Source organism: Calonectris borealis, chromosome 10 (assembly GCF_964195595.1).
Source record: "Calonectris borealis chromosome 10, bCalBor7.hap1.2, whole genome shotgun sequence".
In the NCBI taxonomy this organism is placed as follows: Eukaryota; Metazoa; Chordata; class Aves; order Procellariiformes; family Procellariidae; genus Calonectris; species Calonectris borealis.
Window position 1 is genome coordinate 2,920,909 of NC_134321.1, and position 18,328 is coordinate 2,939,236.

At 44.0% G+C, this 18,328-nt stretch overlaps 1 protein-coding gene across 1 annotated transcript in view; it reads right to left on the reverse strand.

Annotated features, from left to right (window-relative positions):
• The window catches only part of LOC142086084 (contactin-4), a 345,243-nt gene that overhangs the window by 38,920 nt on the left and 287,995 nt on the right, over positions 1-18,328 (reverse strand). The window contains exon 13 of the mRNA XM_075158605.1: positions 429-556. Coding sequence (XP_075014706.1) covers positions 429-556 — 128 coding nt within the window. The remainder of the gene's footprint in view (positions 1-428; positions 557-18,328) is intronic.

Below are 18,328 nucleotides of genomic sequence, written 5' to 3' on the forward strand. Positions count from 1 at the left end.
CTTTATGCAAGTCCTTTGCAAAACTGAATCTTAGGACATAGCTGGCTGCAGCGACAGCAAGTATTTCTCAAGCACGATTACTGGCCATTGCTAGAAACAAGTCATACAACAATACGGACTAGGGACTTGGCTTTATATTACAATTCCCATATCATTTGCAGTATAATTTTAAACTACGTGTGAAAACAAATGCATTAACTTGCTGTAAGCACCATCGGTCAGTGCGACACAGACATGTTCTTGCTCTTAACGTTGCCTCTGACCCAGGAGGCTCAGCAGGTTTCTGAGATGCAAAAGACACTTTAATCCCCCCGGGCTCCACTTGCATCAGCATCGAAGAGGAAAGATGCAGCACGCATGGGCCTGCTTGGGACGCTCTTAGACGCTAAAATGGAGTATCAGTCATACGCAATAAAAATTGCAATTACCTTTCACAACCAAGCTCCCCGTGCTGCTGGCTGTCCCGAAGCGGTTTGTGGCCACGCAGGTGTAACTTCCCGCGTCGGATTTGGTGACGTTGACAATCCGGAGGCTCCCATCATCCAAAACAGTGATTCTGGAAAGACAGCAGACACAAAAGTTATGTATTTTTTAAGTTAACATAAAACTCTTTTGAGTTTGCGTTAATTATTGATAGTTTGAACAACAGACAGTCCATTGCCCATTACAGAGGGAGTTTAGCTGACAGAATCTCCCAGGACACAATTCATAAATACTGAATGCAGCATTTACCGGAGTTTTCTGTGTCTTTACTTGAGGGCAACTTTAATTTACACACCAGCAGCTTGTGTAGGTTTTACACGTGTCTGTACTTTGATATTCAGCACTCACCATGACAACCCTTGCAACATGTGGTATGCAGGCTACATCTAAAAATCTCCATGCTCGCTGCTTAACAATGTAAAAGCTTCTGCCGAACAGATGCAATGAAGCAGGTGTTTCATTGCTGCTTTTTTTCAAGAAGGCTGATGGCTTTTCAGCAAGGCGACCACGCTGCCAACCTTCCGCTCCGCTCTCTCCACCTCTCTGCCTGCAGTATAACTCAGCCCGTGGGGCTTATCTGCAATTGCACTTGCAGGTTAAAAAAAAAAAAAAATCCTATTTCATTCCCGTCCCCTCCTCACATACGTACTCCTCGTCAAAACAGTGTTATCTGCAGCGGTACATGTCTCTTGGAGGGCGGGAGGCAGGCGAGGATGGCACGTTAATTCCTGGGGTGATCCCCGGCCCCTCCTCTTGCGTGAGGGCTGCACTTCAGGCTTGCCTTGTTCTCAAAATTAGCTTTGTCTCCTGTTCCATTTTCTTCTGTTCTAAGTAAATGGAAACAGAAAACCTGATCCTGCCCAGTAAATCCCATTGAAACATCAATGACTTGTGCCCTGTGGAGGCATCATCTAAGGAGACTCCAGAAAAACCTTTCCCCCAGCCTAATATCACCTCTTTTAGCAAAATACTGGGTTGTCTGCTCAGTATCATGTCTTGCAGCACAATTTGCTTTCTCCTCTTCAGCCACGTTCAGACCTGCATTGAAAATCTTGTAGTAATTCCTGCCTTCTCCTGCTCAATTATTTCCCAATTTAACTGATTTGAAAGAAAATGAAGAAGCCTTCCTGCATCCTTAACGCCAATCAAGCTCTGCGCAACTGGATTGAGAAATCAGGAGGAAAGAAAGTTCGCGAACAATACTTGCCATTGCAGAAGTGCTCAGATGGCACTTCCCACCTGAGAAGGCTTTAAGAAACAGACTGCATGAATCAGCACGAGCCTTTTCTTGCAGCCTTGGTACAGCACTGAGGCAGCTGAATCAAGGACCTGCGTGGGACAAGGCATGAACACAAGCACGAAGGACATCTGCCCACGCCAGTCGTGGGGCTCCCCAAGCTCCTGCCAGCTGCAGCCACTGGGCTGAACATGGTCTCCAGTGAGACCCAGGAGACATCATCTCACCTAAGGGAGCCGGTGCGGGTGCCTTTTGTCGTGCCACGCTCCCCTGATGGGCACACACGGGCTACTCAGACCTGCTTCAAAAGATGGGACAGTTTGAGCGTCTTTACAACGACAGTACTGAGCAAGGAGGAGGAAGATGGTGCGAGATGCTCTGACAGCAGCCACTAAATCTCCGTCCTGGCTAGCCTCTCCCTGACCCACTCTTGCAGCAGCACAACATGCAGGCCAGCTGGCAGAGACCAGGGACAGAGGTTATACTTCACACATCAGTAGCAGTGATATTAATAGAAGTTTCTCAACTGGCTTATAGGTCTCCAAATTGTTGCAGTCAGTAACATTCACTACTGTAATTTATTTTTGCAGGAGTCCAGTGCCATGTATTTGCTTCTGTAGGAGTTGCTCCAGCTCAGTAATTGGAAGAGAGTAGTATATAGCTACTTGTCTCTTATCTTCACTGCTATGTTGGCACAAATCAATGCACGTATTACATTAAATGTGCACTGGAGCACAGGACTTGCCACACTGGCCTTCAGTGCAGGGGCCTGGGCAGCGGCAGCACCAGGAGCTCCCAAGGAATTATGTACTGCTGTTATCAATTTCAGGTCTTTGGAAACAATAGTGCCTTTCTGAAAGCTGACGGTGCCCTTGGCATGCATTAAAATTCAAATCAATATAAACGACAGAACAAGCTCAGCAATATGCTCCAGCTCAAGAAGGACCACCCGGCTCCAGCACTGCCCCTGCCAGACTCTGCACTCACACCCTCAGCATTTTTGCTATCCCAAAAAATCCAGAAAAAAGTGATGTTTTAGACTATTTCTGTACAGTTGAGATTTTATTTTTATTTATTTATGCTTTATTTTTAGCCATATGGTTGAAACCTCTTTACTGGATAATCTCTTCCATAGATAATTTTAATTGCATCTGTTGATGAAGCCAGCTTTAATTTCAAATTCTAATGCCTTTTCTGTCTCTGTCTTTCTCGTGCTATTGGTTTCCTTCTAAGTCGTCTTTATTCCCAGTGTAAAATTAGTTCGTATTTAACGGGGACTAGATTGCTCCAGAGGCAACCTTTGGGTGAGGACAGTCAATCCACCAGTGGCTTTGGCACACCTCAGGGAGCTAGTGCCGTCTGTATTTCCTTCCATTTCTAAGCTGAAAGCCACAGCCGGCTGGCTTTACAATTTGAGCACAGGGGCATCCTTTAACTCCGGTATAACGCTGCAAAGAGTTCAGGTGGGACTTGCACCGAGTTCTCCGAACCCAATCCCTGGAGAGGCTCCAGGCATGTTTAATTTTCATCTGGTAACTAAGTAATTCCCTGCACGCTCCTGTAAATGACCAGCATTAAAACTGACAAACAATCGTGCAAGTCAACTGAATTTTTTAAAATGAAACAGACCATTAAAACCTTACTGTGACTCATTGATTAGGAGGCCTTATGGTTATGTCGCTCTTTTTGCTGAAGGTGCTTTTCTACACTGAATGTTTTGTCCTCTAATTTGAATCCAATGTGTTCGAAGTTAAGAAGTAATTATTTTAACACTTTGAAATTTATTACAGTTATTTGAGAAAGTAGGAAGGACTTTCACTGATTTTGCTTATTCACAAATTTTCTTTGCAGACATAACTGCATTAAACAAGAGGAGAGGCTCATTTCAGGCCACTGAGGGTTCTCAAACTGCTAATTGGCTTGAAAGTAAACATCCCTTCATCAACCACTTTTAGCAATTTGGTTGAAAAAGTTCTTTCAAGACACAAAGTTCAAATTAAATGAAGCACTGTTCAGTGCTTTTTTCCTCTTCTGAAATACACCCCCAGAATGTTTTCTAATAAGATGCCTAGGAGGACATAAAAATAACCCACATTTCCGATAAACATGCAGATTACTTCAGAACAGAATGCTGGTTGCTGAGTATGCACCTCTTTAAACCATTACAAACCCAAAAAATGAGCTATTGACTTGCTATTGAATGTTTTGGGTTCCTTGATGCTACTAACCAAAACGGTGGTAACAACAATTAAAAATGTAAATCTCTTCTTGTACAGGTTAATGCAACTGCTCTACTGCTAACCATAGTCACTGCTACTATCAGAAAAAAATCAAAGATGATAAATATATCCATCTGAAAAACAAGATGATATAAGACAGTTTAGCATCCTTATATAACGGTCGTTCATCTATTTTAAACACAGCATTTGTAAGAAAGAATCTGTTGGTCTGTGTTGTCAACTGGAGATTTCAAGTCCACAGAGAGCAGAGACACATCTGAAATTAGGAGATAAAAGGATTGCTTGTTTCCTAAACCGAAGCTTTGGGTTGTACCCCAGGAAGAGCTGACCTTGTCAGTGTTTTGATCAAAACTCTTCTGGGGACAAAGGACCTTTAAAAATGCTGAAAACATTCCTCTCTAGCCTTCCTTGCCCATTTTTTTTGCCACTGCAGCAGCAAACGTAAAAAGTTGCAAGCTGAACACTTTGCGTTACCCTAAAGAAGCCTCTTCCAAAACCGACAGGCACACAGTTTCCACAGCAGCTTCTTGTTGATGCTGCATGCCCAAGGACTGCGCGTGCCCTTTGCCAGCTCTGCAGGAATGGAAGCGTCTTAAGGCATTTGTCTGTTTGGTTGGTGTGAACCTTGAACAACATATGAAGGAGAAAGATGCGTCTTCACGGATGAAAAATATCTAAGTGTGTGCTACAGCTGCTGCTACTCAAAGACACCCAAGCTACCCAGAAAGGACCCACCTCGGCATCACGGCCACATCAGCACGGCCAGCTGCCTGGATCAGTGTAGCAATACTAACTTACCCAGTGTCTCCAGCAGCTGCTGGAAACGGATGGAAGAGGTCAGGCACACCTGGAGCAGTATGAGGAAAAATAGCAGTTCATAATCATTTTGGTCTGATCTATTAGCGCTTATTTTTCAGCTCTTGATACATCTGCCATATCTGTTAAGTGGCCCATCAGCAGGTTATGTTACGTCCAACCCCGAATCGAGCACAATAGATCTGATTCATGTAGCTCACGGCAGCATTCCCCACTGCTGGGCAGGATTCCCAGGAGCAGATAAATATTTCTCAGTCAGTAACATATGCATTTAGAGATAGAAAACGTCCTGTTGAGATCAGTTAAGAGTTTTATCACTGACTTCCTGAAAATGAGATCAAGCCCTTATTTGGAATATAAACGATGACTGAAAACTGCAAAACTCCCACAGCACATCATAAAACTGAGTATCAGTAACTACCTCCAGCCCAGCTCCAAGGAAATCTGACCTTTGGGTGTCTGACTGCATCACTTGCATCTACCAAAACATGCCTACGACCTGCTGCTCAGGTTTGACCTCATGCTTTGACAGAATGTTTGCGTAAAAATCCCAGACTTATAGTATCTACTGTAACATCTTCCTCTGTTGTTTAATTAAAAGAAAATCTATGCGGGTCCAGGAACCAAATACATCAGCACTGCAGAGCCAGGGTGAAAGCCTTTGCACGGACAAGTAGCAGGTCCATGCGCTAACCTTTTCCTTGCGAATTATTTTCTAACTCACAAAGTACACACATCACCGACAGAAGATCTGCACCAGACAGATGATACTGCAGGTATCCCTCAATATATTCTTCTGAGCTTGCCCTCTATTTTTCTGTTCAGCAGATGGAAACATGTGGAATATGAATGGACTACAAACGCAGTGCATATGGCAGGCTGTGTGTGTGACGGTAACGGTTACCTTCCCGAGGGACGCAGCACGCAGGCGGGCAGCAGAACTACTGGACTGCAGATTAGAGCTCCAATGTTTCTTTGGAGCAAAGTGCTCATAATTATAAAGTGACTTTTTTTTCCCTCTCAAATGGTTTTATTAGCACTGCTGCAATGAAATAAGGTATGTTGTTTCTTATCTGATAATTTTAGCATTTTAATTTATGAAATACAAGCGTAACTACACTTGCTTTCACTGTTGATTAAACACATGCACCTGAAATACTTTGTGCTTAGCCAAGTGAGTATTTTAATTTTTTTTTTCCCCAGGAAACAATACTTAGGATGTCCGATCCTTTTTCTATTACAGGGAGAAAAGATGTCTTAGAGCAAGCATTTAAATGAATGTCAGTTGGAAGAAACACACACTGAGTGCAATTTGAGATAAAACTACCATTGATCCCTTCATGTACAGCCTTTGTGGCAGTGGCTGACGTGGCTATTGAAAAGAGGCTGTCGTGCCAGAGTTCTTCTAAGAGATAATCCGTCTTCTGAGAGAGGATTTAGGTTAAATGTACCTGTGAAAAACAGCGTATTTCAGCCGACATGATGAATGGCCTATTGTCCACCCTCCGGAGCCTCGCTTGGGCTGGGGGGGTTGGAAACAGAGGAGGAAACCAAAAGCATGAGACAGACCAGACTGCAATCTCAGCGGTGTATTTGCTCAGCCTTTTCCCATAGTTCATAGGCAGGAATATCTAGAGCAATTTTTAGCCTAACAGCAACTTTGCTCCATGCCACAACTCTACTGCAAACGTAAATGATTCCAGGCAATTGCATTATTTATAAAATTATTTCTATTTCTATCACATGTCTTCGTAGCAGTTTATTACCTTTTCAATAATGCTTCCCATGCAATGAGGCAGAGACTGGGATTATTAAAACGATCTCATAAAAGCAGTATTGGCCATTAGGCTATTTCAGGAAAACACAGTGAAATTTAGAAATACTCACAGGTTTGGCTGAGAGGGAGGATTTACTGCCCGGAGCACAGCCCTCCCCGGAATCAGGGACACCGCTAACGAGTACCTGCTTGTCACTTGAAGAATGGGCTGGTTCGGAGTATGGTCCACAGCTAATAATTTCTGTGGCCCTGGGATGCTGTCTTTGCATGTGACTACAACCTTTACGTTGCGTAAATAACTAACAGTAAGGTCAGAGCTTTCTGCTTCATGACATTAATCTCCATTAAAGTATACGCCGAGGTCAAAGCCAGCTTCTCGGGGGCTTCACTGAACACCCTCAATGGTCCCTGGTGTGCAGGGAAGAGAGGGCGAGAGGAGAGCCCTGATCCTCACCCTCACCCACACCTCATCATGCCATCTGAGACTTCCTACACTACGTCAATACTGGCCAAAAATGCTCAGCATTCCCCCATAAGCGGACAGGACTTTCCAGGCTTAGGCTTCACCCACGTCCTGTTACCCCAGATGTTTCTGAAAACGGGTGTGAAATGGATGGTGTCTGCACTGCCACCAACGTCGGACATCAACGCATCCTGAGGGCTATGGTCAGGACAGCAATATGAGCGAGGACGGGACAAGTTGGGTCCATGTCTAACGGCCGTTAGGATAAGTCCGAGTGAAACGCAGGACGATACTGTTTGATTGGCATTACAGTGGTTTCCATTTGATCATCCATCTAAACTCACACCTGATGTGGACAGTCATACTGCACAGGCAGCCTGCTATGCATATGCAACTTCTTGTCGAGGACCTGTTAGTTTTGATTTAGATAACCACCTACAGCTGCTTCGGTACTTATTTGTCTATAACTACTTGTCTTTTCATGGTTCACAGGAAAGCCTGAGCTAATTTAGAGCCTCAGTCAAAGCCCATTTAATTTAGTACGTGTCTTTCTCTTGGTGAAAGCAGGCATTAGATAAGGCCTTCCTTATCCATGACAACTGGCAGGTCTCTTAACAGCAAACTCCCTATAATTAATTTTCAGGTAAGAACTATATTTGCTCAAAATAAACCGAGGTAAAATCCTGTTCCATTGAGTTTAGTAGAACATTTCCCACAAGCTTTGCTGGAGATGCATTTTAAAAGGAGCTGAAGAGCCTGAGGAGCCTCCCACAATTTTCTTTTTCAACAAATTGTTTATCTGCAATGACGGAGCAGTCCAAATAAATAATACTGCATCCAACCTATATTAATATCTATAAGCACAAAAGCTGTGTTTTGTCATCATCCTCCCTTTTGCCTGTAAATTTTTCAGACAAGTCTGGACGTGACAAAACCTCGTCCCGAAGGAGTGGGGTGGTGGGAGGGAAGGAAGGGAGCATTTACAGCATTTATTAGAGACTTCATGTAAATTGTTTGAAGATGCCTAGAGTCATAATTCAAATATAAAAATATCCCTAGGTTATCTAGGAAGAACAGTTCTCTACAAAATATCTTTCGTAAGGGATGCTGATAATGGGGAGAAACAAATGAAAACCAAACACAAACACTGCTAGGGACCCTGAAGGAAACGAGTAGGCTGTGGTGAATTTCAAATAATAGAAACCTTTTGCCTTCTCTCCCTTACTGCTCTTTTTTCACTACACACAAAATTAAAATAAATACACTAAGAAAGACCATGTCATGAAAATAAATATTTGAGGAAGCAGATTTGAGTAAAGCAAAGGAAAGCTCGTTTTTACAACTTTCATTCCTGAGACATGAGGCAATGATAATTTGAGCTATCTGGGAAGATTTTCAGAGCCTGGAAGGGTCCAATGGTGCAAAGAGCCAATTTTCCATTGATTTTGGTGGGAAATGAAGATCATCCCCCCTGAGAAACTGCCCTTTTGACAGAGCTCTTCAACTTCGCAGTTTATTTTTACAGACGAAGTTGGCTGTTTGCCATAAACCGGGAAAGTCGCAATGGCACCGTGAAGGATGGGGATGCTCCGCACCCGCACCGGCAGCCTCAGGACTCTTCCCCCGGAGCAGCTCTTGCTGGCGGCGATGGAGGGGCAAGGCACACTTGCAATCTGCCCCGTGGAAGGCCAGAACGTCCCTTTACGCACAACTACCCACCCAGAGACACGCGGATCCCCACAAAGTACTCTCTCGCACTCAGAAGTGAGGTGAATCTTGAGTAGAAAGCAGCAGGTGCTGTGAAGCCACTACTGCATTCAGTCTACCTAACGTTTGGTGAAATATTTGCTATGCTCATTCTTTCAGGGCAGTGACTATAGCCAGAGGCACGGAGATTAAGTGACTTCTCCCAGTCTATGAAGAGGGACAGTGAAAATCCAAGGAATCAAATTTGGAAGCGCAGCCTCCAACCACCATCGCCAGCAGTTCCTTCCCCGAGGAGGACAAGCCACCACCCTCTACCTACAGCAACGCTTCGGAGGATTGGAGAACATGAGCGTTAAAGGGAACTCCACTGAAGCTCATAAAAATTATTCTCTTATGAGAAAAAAATCCGTGCAAGATTTTCTGTGCACCAGCTGCTGACACAAACCATTTCTGGAAGCATCCGTGAGATTAGAGCAGAAGCAGTAAATGCATTCTCAGCTTATTTGTTCCAGCTGATACCACCCGAACAGAAGCCTAAAGGCATAGTCTTTCAAATACAACATGCTACGTCCTCTAGTTTCAACAAAAAACGCCCACAGTACAAAGATAAATGACCCACTCCACTTGTAATTGACATTAACATAGATTTCCAAGATCCAAAGACACATTTACATGACTTAAAACGATGTTTAAATAATCATCAAAAATATCACCAAGTCTGGTAGGTTGTCTAAAAAGTTCATTAGGAAACCTTTTTCCCCCATAGACGTATAATTATTTCCTTGGATTTTAAACATGTGTTTCTTAAAGTGTGGCCCTAACTGTAAAATCATTACCTTCTTGCTCTTAATCATGAAAATATCCAAGAGAAGAAATATTTGATAATAACTTTTTCCTTCAAAATGCTACAGACTTACTAAAATCATTGTTACTATTTTCTTCAACTGAAGGACAAATACAAACCACACATCAATTTCAAATCGCATTTAGGAGACTAATTGCAGGCACTTCTTTTTGGAAGCATTGGCTGCAGCGTGTGCTCACAACGGAGAGAAACCCGCCTCGCTGCTGGGAGCAGATCCTGCCGCCTCCGACACAACGGCACTGCGGGGAGGGACGACTCCTTCCCTGGAGCGTCTTTACAGAGAGGGAGAAATAATCTGTAGCCCTATGCACGGTACCTAGAGATGAATTTAATAATCACGAAGATGAGACACCTCAAGCAGGAAAAGCAGCAGCTGTTTAACAGGACGCAGTGAGTGACAGTGTTTCTGTTAGAGATGTGTAAACTCGGGACACGTCTTACCATGCCCTGGAGGTCTGATGCCTCTGAGATGGGGCTGTCTGGATGCTTCATCCTCAACTTTTGCCCACCTCTGCAAGCAGGGCTCTACTTTTAAAATTAATACGCAAGCCCCAAGGTAAAGGCCCGTTGACTTCTCTAGATACCTTGGGTCGCAGCAGCACCGCGAGTTTGGTCAAACCACGGCTGGGCTGCGGTCACAAGCTTGTTCCAGCAGCAGCAGTGGTAGCAATGATGTCCTACATGTGTATCACTGAGTACTACAATAGCACCACGCTGAAAATAATCTGCTGGGAAAACGGGAACAGATTGTTGATGTTACAGGAGACCGTGTCAAGGTGTGAGAGAGAGTCACATTTCTGGAACACCAGCTGAAACTTGGCATAGGTTGGGATTGCATTCAGTTTGTGGCTGGTTATAGGAAATAATTTCCTAGCTCTACAGGAGGAGATAAATGAATGTGCAAATTTTAGGGATCAGCCTAACTACTTTACACATACAGAATAAAACAGCACCACATCTGGATTCTAAATATATCTCTGACCCTTCTCAGGTGACCTTTTGCTAGAAACATTTGCTCAAGAACAGAAGGAAAAGACAATACAAGAATGAACTGGAGTCGCTGACTTACTATCAATGCTGAAGAAAGGTTCAATCATCAGGAAGCTGCTAAAGTGAAACGGATGGACAGCTAAGCTTTGTGGAGATACCATTTATAGGGTTACGCATACAAGTATACGATAGAGGTCTCAAACTACAAAAGCAACAGGATTTATTATCTTTTCCAGATGCACACAGAGAAAAGACAACAGGTCCATGTAACTATCCTTAAGAACCAAGGAAAGGTTAGTGACCTACTCCTAAAGAGAACTATGGCAAAAGTGATTGGTTTTCACCAACGGATTTCAGATCACACAACGTATTTCAGATCAGTGGTTTTTACTGTTAGCACGCACCAAACTACAAGTATTTACTGTTGAGTTGAAAGACCCACAGCCATGACGAGCTTATGTTAAAACACACTGTGATACTCCAGAACAACACAGAGCTAAAACCAGCTTCTGCTGGGAAACAGTCCATGAACAGTCCAAGACCTCTGACCATTGAATCAAGTGGTTTCCGGTTCATTTTAGTTCTCTTTTTGCAGAAAACTGGTTAAAGTAAGTTGACATGCCAGTTACTTCAGATGTTCCAATGAAGTAGAGCCATCTTCTGCCATTGTCTTTGAAAACTAAGATGAATGCTGCATTGTCGATTCAAACTTCAAACAGCTATTTGCAGGGTGTCATTTTTCATTTTGCCTAGGCAGGATGTAATGAAAACCCGACAAGTTATTGATGGTTTGGTTACCTGTCTGCCTTAAAGAAATTGCACAGGTGCTTTATTTAAAAAAGAAGACAGTCAACACAATTAATGCAAAAAAAAAAAAAGGAAGCATCCTTTGAGGTTTTATTTTCTGCTGAAGTGTCACTAGACCGCGTGTCCAGAAGCCACTGCTGGCAATTAATCTCTCGAGTAATCAGTATAAAAATATTACCATGGTTTGTACCCTGGCACCAGACTGGGAAAGATGCGCTGTCTGTCATACTGCCATTTTCTTTCTAGCTGTTTAAAGTAATTAACAACTAATTAGGAAGTTTGAGGCAACAAATAAAAAATTGGAATTTATACAACTTTCTAAGCTCAAGACACACTGAAAGAATAAGAGAAAAGCCTTTCTTTTCTTGTCTGATTTCACAATTTTTCCTTCTCAAAATGACATAGCATCGAAGTGAATATGTTAAAATTCCCATTACAGAAATAATACCTAACTGAGGGGGCTGTAAATCAACAACCCTTGTGAGGAGGTCCTTAGGATGTGAACTCTCGAGAAAACCATGGCTAACCTCTTCCAAAGAGAAAAGTCTTTCTGAACAGTTTTGAAGTGCAGAAGAGAACAAAAAAATCAGGTGAGAACTTTCTGCTTTTCCTTGGCCACAATCCCTCCAGCTCCTGGGAGGAGAGACTGCCGCTTTGGGCTTCACCCTCTGACTCCCGCCGACTTCGTGCCGGCCGGGGCACTGAGGACGGGACGGAGAGGCTCAGCTGCCCCCAGGACAGGACTTCAGCTTCCTTTCCAAAGCAGCTGGCAGCCCCTGCATCGCACGGCGTTCTTCTTTACGAACAAATTAACATTTACTGCCCGTATTAAGAAGCCTGCAGGCACAGCTGTGTATTAACGTATCGAAGAAGCTTTTCAGCTACAGCTGCCTGGTGTCCTACAGCCCTGAGCACGGGGCTCCTGATCTTCCCGGCGGGCCCCGGGCAACGTCTCCTTCTGACGAGGCTGGAATTTCGGGGAGGCTCTGTTTGGGTTTTTGTTTGCGTATCGGTACAAAGCCCCGGGTCCTCATCGGACTCCCACTGCTCCTTCCCAGCCTCAAGTCCTCATCTTCTTTTCAGAAGTTACCAGGGCACCAGGACTTTCAAAACGGAACTTACCCTTCTAGATCGTCTCTGACTCTAGGCTACGGTGGAGAGCAGCAATGAAATACCTGGAAAAATCTGGACCTAAATTACTTAAATCCTGAAGCACATAAGCCAGTTTTGAAAACAAATCATGACCACTTTCTGGAAGTTTCTCTCTCCTGAACAAGGTCCGAGTTAGCCGGGCAGTCTTTACACTTCCAAGTGGTTCTGTGACTGAACTCAACGGGTAAACACCACTATATGCTGCTTTTCTGCGCTTTTATTGGTTTTCAGCTACAAAAAATAAAAAAATCTTCCTGCTTTAAGCAGTATGCCTTTTTGTGTGCAAGAGTGTGCTCATATATCACAAAGCTTGTCAAGACTGCAAGATAATGGGACCAACTGGGAAAATTTCCATAAAGATAGTGAGCATGCCTGGAGTATCTAGGTCAGATCCTGCTCTAACAAAGTGCACTATGAGGGTCCCTTTAGACAGAAACTTGTTTAATTAAGATAACAGATGTTGCTATTATACAAGTCATAGTGAGTGGCTGTTTAATTGGACACTTCCATATTCTTTGCTACCAGCACAGAACATCATTTGTATTTTATGAATTTCTTTCCTTACAATTAAACTGTATAAACAATGCATGCACTGTATATTCATAGAAAAGAAACAGCTCTAATGATCTAAGGGCTTTACATGAACAAGAACGGAAGAAGAGCAATTTGTTTTAGGGCTTAAAAGTACAATTATTTTTCTCTCCTGGACTGAGTACATGTCTGGTGGTGGGGTAAATGTGACTTCCAATAGCTTTAAGAGAACATTAGGAATGAAGACCATTGTGTACATATTTTAAACACTCATTATTTCAAGGGAATACACATTAAATTTTGACACGTGCAAGCTCTTACCAAGTGCACGAGCTAGCTGACAACACTGCCAGCCCCGCTCCCCTCCTCGCAGCGATGCCCGAAGCACCCCAGAGCAGGGCTCTCCCACGGGGCAGCCGCTAGAGCCAGCACTAGCCCAGACGTAAATGCTTCACCCCGCTGCTGTACCACAGCCTGTCCTGCGCGTTGGCTAATCAACACGTCGGCGGGTGGCTGGTAACAAACCACAAGAAATATAGTATTTCCCTAAACAAAAGCAATCTTGGTTTTCCTGCACACAGTCTACGTCCGGGGAGCAAAGGAGGGTGAGCGCAGCAGGAGGCCATGGTAGACCAAGAGACTGAAACACGACATCTCCCTCATCTGCTCTTGAACCACGCAACGCTACAGCTTCACCTCTGGGAAGTGACAGTACGTCTCTCTGACAGACTGAAATCTAAAGCGAAACACTCTGTGAGAAATAAATAAATGTAATTATTACCATTATGGCATGTAAATTAAAAGTAATTTCTGTGAGTCCAAAACAAGACCTGAGAAAAGAGGAAAGACTTGCAGGGAAGTGATGCAAATCTTGCCTTACAAAGCAGTGCCTAACAACCCCTTCCAACGCTACTCCAGCAAAATCATTCCACGCCAACAGCAAAATATATCCCTTGACCAATTCCATGAGAAATTTTCTTAAGATACTCTAACAAAACGGCCTCTGGTGGTAAGTTATTAAAAGACAGTTCAATCTGTGCAGTGGAGTGACAAAACGCCCCAGTTTGTCGACGCAGACCACGGGACCAGTCTCAGCTCTAACGTTAAACCCCAGCGCTCCCATGGCCGAGTCCTCGGACGCCGCGCACCTGCGTGACAGCACCTGCAGGTGTGTTGGACTGCAACGCTGTTTTTTTGTAGGCTATGGAAAACTGTATGAAAATTAAGGGAAATTTAATTGTTTTAAAATGAACTGTTTTAACTGCTGAATTAACTGGTTTAAATTATTTTAAAAATGGTTCCTGATCTATAGTTCAAAGAGAATTACAGTTCCATTGCAGGACGTTCCTCCAACAGTTTGGAGCGTGGGAGCAGCTGTGACAGAGGCTTATTTTAATTTCAGCTGGCAGCGCTCTGCGTAGCTCCAGGATTTGTCTCTAATCACGCACAGCCTGATTCTCCCTCTTGCACCCAGGAAACCCGAACGAACAAGCCGGCGACTACAGGGACTTCTGATTTCCACACTGCGAGGATGAACTGCTCACACTTGCAACTGAGCGCAGTTCTCCGTAGGAGCAACAGCATAATTATGAAGAAATGGAAAGGTTTCTGTGATAAGATCACCTGAAAATAAAGGTTTTAAAGCACTAGTCTCAGTAACAAATTTATCTTAACGCTATGGCATTAGATGTAATTGAATTATTATGAGAGGATTAACAAAATCCTGCAAAAACAATCTGACTGCTGTGACTTCCTCTCCTCCTTCTCCCGATGAATAATATATACAACATAATGCCAGGAAATAATTGTCACAAATGGGAAATACTGTGGACTGGAGGATGCTCAGCTTTAGGAGGTCAGGAGTTTAAAGGAAAAACTCTCCATTAAGGACTTGCTTTCATTCACTTCAGTGTTATACAGGAGCCATCAATTAATGGAAGTTTTTCCAGACTTGGGTAACTATGGATTTCTGTTCTATATTGGTAAGTCTCATGTAAAATTACCCTCTACCTCTGTAACCCCCACTGACATCCAGAAATGATTGATTTGGTTCCTGAGACGGCTTTGGAGCGAAGTATAGGCACAGTTCGAATCATCTGTCTTTCACATAATTGCAGAAGACCACGTCTCTATATAATGCCTGTATGATGCCTATATCCTATGTATACAATCCCATAGATGCTACATTATTTCATAAATCAAGGGGACGAAGACATAAGATTATAAGACCAAAGAGTCACTGAGATTTAAATAAAAACCATAGGTTCTGGCTTCTATAGTCTGTGCACTCCTCACTCGAGGAGTTTTTGCCTGGTTTTGAACGCCAGCCTTCCTCGGGCAGCTGGGCAGTAACGCTCTCCATCTCAATCTCACAGGCTTAAGTCCAGCATCACTTCTGACTCAGGCTGGTGTAGCTGGGACATGAGAAAAGAGAACCTGTGTAATGGGATCCCAGCTCTCCAAAATCTCTTTTCTCCTATTGTTGAGTCAGAAGAAAGAGATTGGAGGTTAAACATACCTGGAAATAAGAATATAAGAGAACCAAATGGTAAGTGAAAAACATTCTGAACTCAACTCAAATCTTTCTGTCTGATGAACGATCTGACATGTCCCAAAGACACACTGCAGTTTTGCAACGACCAGAAGACACCACTTCCACCCTGAGCTCCCAGTGCTTGTTGGCTTCTGGAACGACTCCTACCAGCTGCAGATCTCCACAACCAGCTCAAACTTCCAGGTTATGTGCGTAACAGTGCATACTGAAAGGGTAAAACGACTTCTGCCTAAGGAGTGTGCTGGAACAGCGGGTCCTAAACACTACTCATATACTACTGTCTCTCTGATGATGCAGCCTGCACAGCTTTATGGTGACCATTCCTATCTAAAAGGTATCCCCTGCTCCTGAGCGAGGGTTTCCTAGAGGGTAGGTGTTTTTAGTCATGTCTGCTGCCCCGATGGTGTGGCAGGTGGGAGGTACTGTGGCAGGCAGCAGACTCACCTGCTCTTACTCTACCGGTGGCCCTACGAGGCTGATTTGTACGGAGTGGCATTAAGAGGACTGAAGACCTTTCCCACAGAGTGTAACAGCCGTTTTGCACTGAAATGTGAAGGGAAGATCAAGGATAGAAAATGATCTCTGTATTTTTACCCATATAGAAATAGTCTTTGTTTCCAAGCAGCATCTGCAATATATCTATATCTGTGCTATAGCTGTTTCTATATAAAATTTACCTTCTGGAGTCAGGCTACTAACATTATTTTGACTCAGTTAGGCCTCCAAGGCAGGATTTCCATTATTATGGAGATGAACTGCCTTTAATGACTGCAATAATATAATTGTACCCCAGGGCAGAATTCTTAATAACACAATTGCACAGTTCTCAACCACCAGTAAGAGATACCTTCAGGGCATGTTATTCATTAGGGGTCCAGTACACACTACCTCAGCCTCCAGAGAAGAATATGAAACCTAAAACAATAAAGCTCTTTTTTTCCATGGTAGTCTCTGCCCTCTGGGCAAACATTGAACAACACACTTAGTTTTGCCTCCTGGACAGCAGTAGCCTCCAGAGCAAGAGTCCCGGCAGCAAAATCTGATGCACACTACTTCTGTCTCCAGCAAGGAGTCCCTAACATTACACTCCATCCGAAAAGTCACACAAGCCCCAGGAGAAATGCTCGAGTGATTGCCATGGCAGCCGTCAGGCTGTACATCAGAATTCAAAGCAAGGACTGACATATTAACGTTGCTTTTAACTCCACCTGGAATTGGAAGGATCATCTATATTGATTAACCTTCACAGGATCAAGTTCAGTTTGGAAAAGTATCCAGATGTTCAGGTGCCTCTCTGAAACTCGAAGGACTCTTTAACGTCAGTTTAAACAGAGATTTCATTTAAGTTTCTTCTCCCACGCCTGTCTACAAGTTCTGTTTTTTGCCCTAGATGAAGAGATTTCAGCAACAGCTTTTCTTGGCATCTTCCTATATTTCAACAGATTTTTTCAACAGCCAAGAAAGTTCTTGTTTGAAGCCCACACATAAGCGTGGGTGTAGGGAGGTACCAGGACTGGACTCCAGTCAATGCTGCTGTGCCCCGGGACGGCAGGAAGGAGGTAACGTTTCGGCAGTCGAAGAAACCAGAAATACAGCAACGTTAAGCAGAGGACCAGGCACTTGGCCTCTGTTGCCTGTGAAGTCAGACAGTGCTGATGAACAATGCCATCCATGATCACGTAAGACAATATAATTTCCTAATTGCGCATTTCACACAGTCTCCAGGTACAGACTGCCAGGATGGTGTGGTTAATAAAGACGATGGCGAGGATTCAACACCCTTGGCCCCACGGGAGACACAACCAACTGCATATAAGAACTAAATAGGTCCAAGTGCCAAGTCAATGGAGCGGTGTTCATTAAGACATTTTGCCAGATAGGCCCCGCTGGATGATCTGGCTGGCGGAAAAACCCCTGGGCTGAAGTAGCAGAAAATTTCACACCTGCTTGGGCGCATTTCACGTCTGGTTTCCCATCCAGGGCTTGGTGCCCGGGTGGGAAGCTCCCGGTTCTGGCGTGGTGTGTTTGGCAGAAACAGGAGGAGCGCGGCAGCGAGCCTGCCGCTGCCACGAGCAGCAACACCTCAGCCCCGCTGCGGTTTGCAGCTCAACACTGAGCTGCTCGGAGGACTGTGTTGTACTCACCCCTCGTCCTCCCAGCCACTGCCCAGAGTCTGCCTGGGCGTGGGACTGTGACCAGCAGACGGCAAGGTATATACTATTTAGCAAGTTTTTATGACTATACCTGCCTCTTGCCTATGTGCCTCCGGAGAAGGTCGGTCAGGAAGGTCGGTAGGTACAGCCTTACACTCCTTACACACCTGTGCACCCTTCAGGGCTGCTCTGGTGCGGACTCCTTCATGTCTACCGTGGCGTGACTTTAGGTGACAGGGTTTCACTGAGGGGAAATAATAGTGACTCCTTTTCCCAGTTGTGTATTTTCACAAAAGAGCTTCCTCTCTTAACCTTGGTGGAAACCAGCTGAAACATCCACATCGAATAATCAGTTCAAAAGTTATTTGGAAGTAAACACACAGGCAACCCGAGCTGCCACCTAAACTTATGCTATCAGCCACATTCCCTTTGGAAATCAGGATCCAGAGATTTCTGCTGTATTACAGTATCCAACTTTGAGGTAATTATGCAAATGAGAGAGTAGCGCTAAAAAAAAAAAAAAAATATCACTTTGTTGTCAGCATTGCACAAG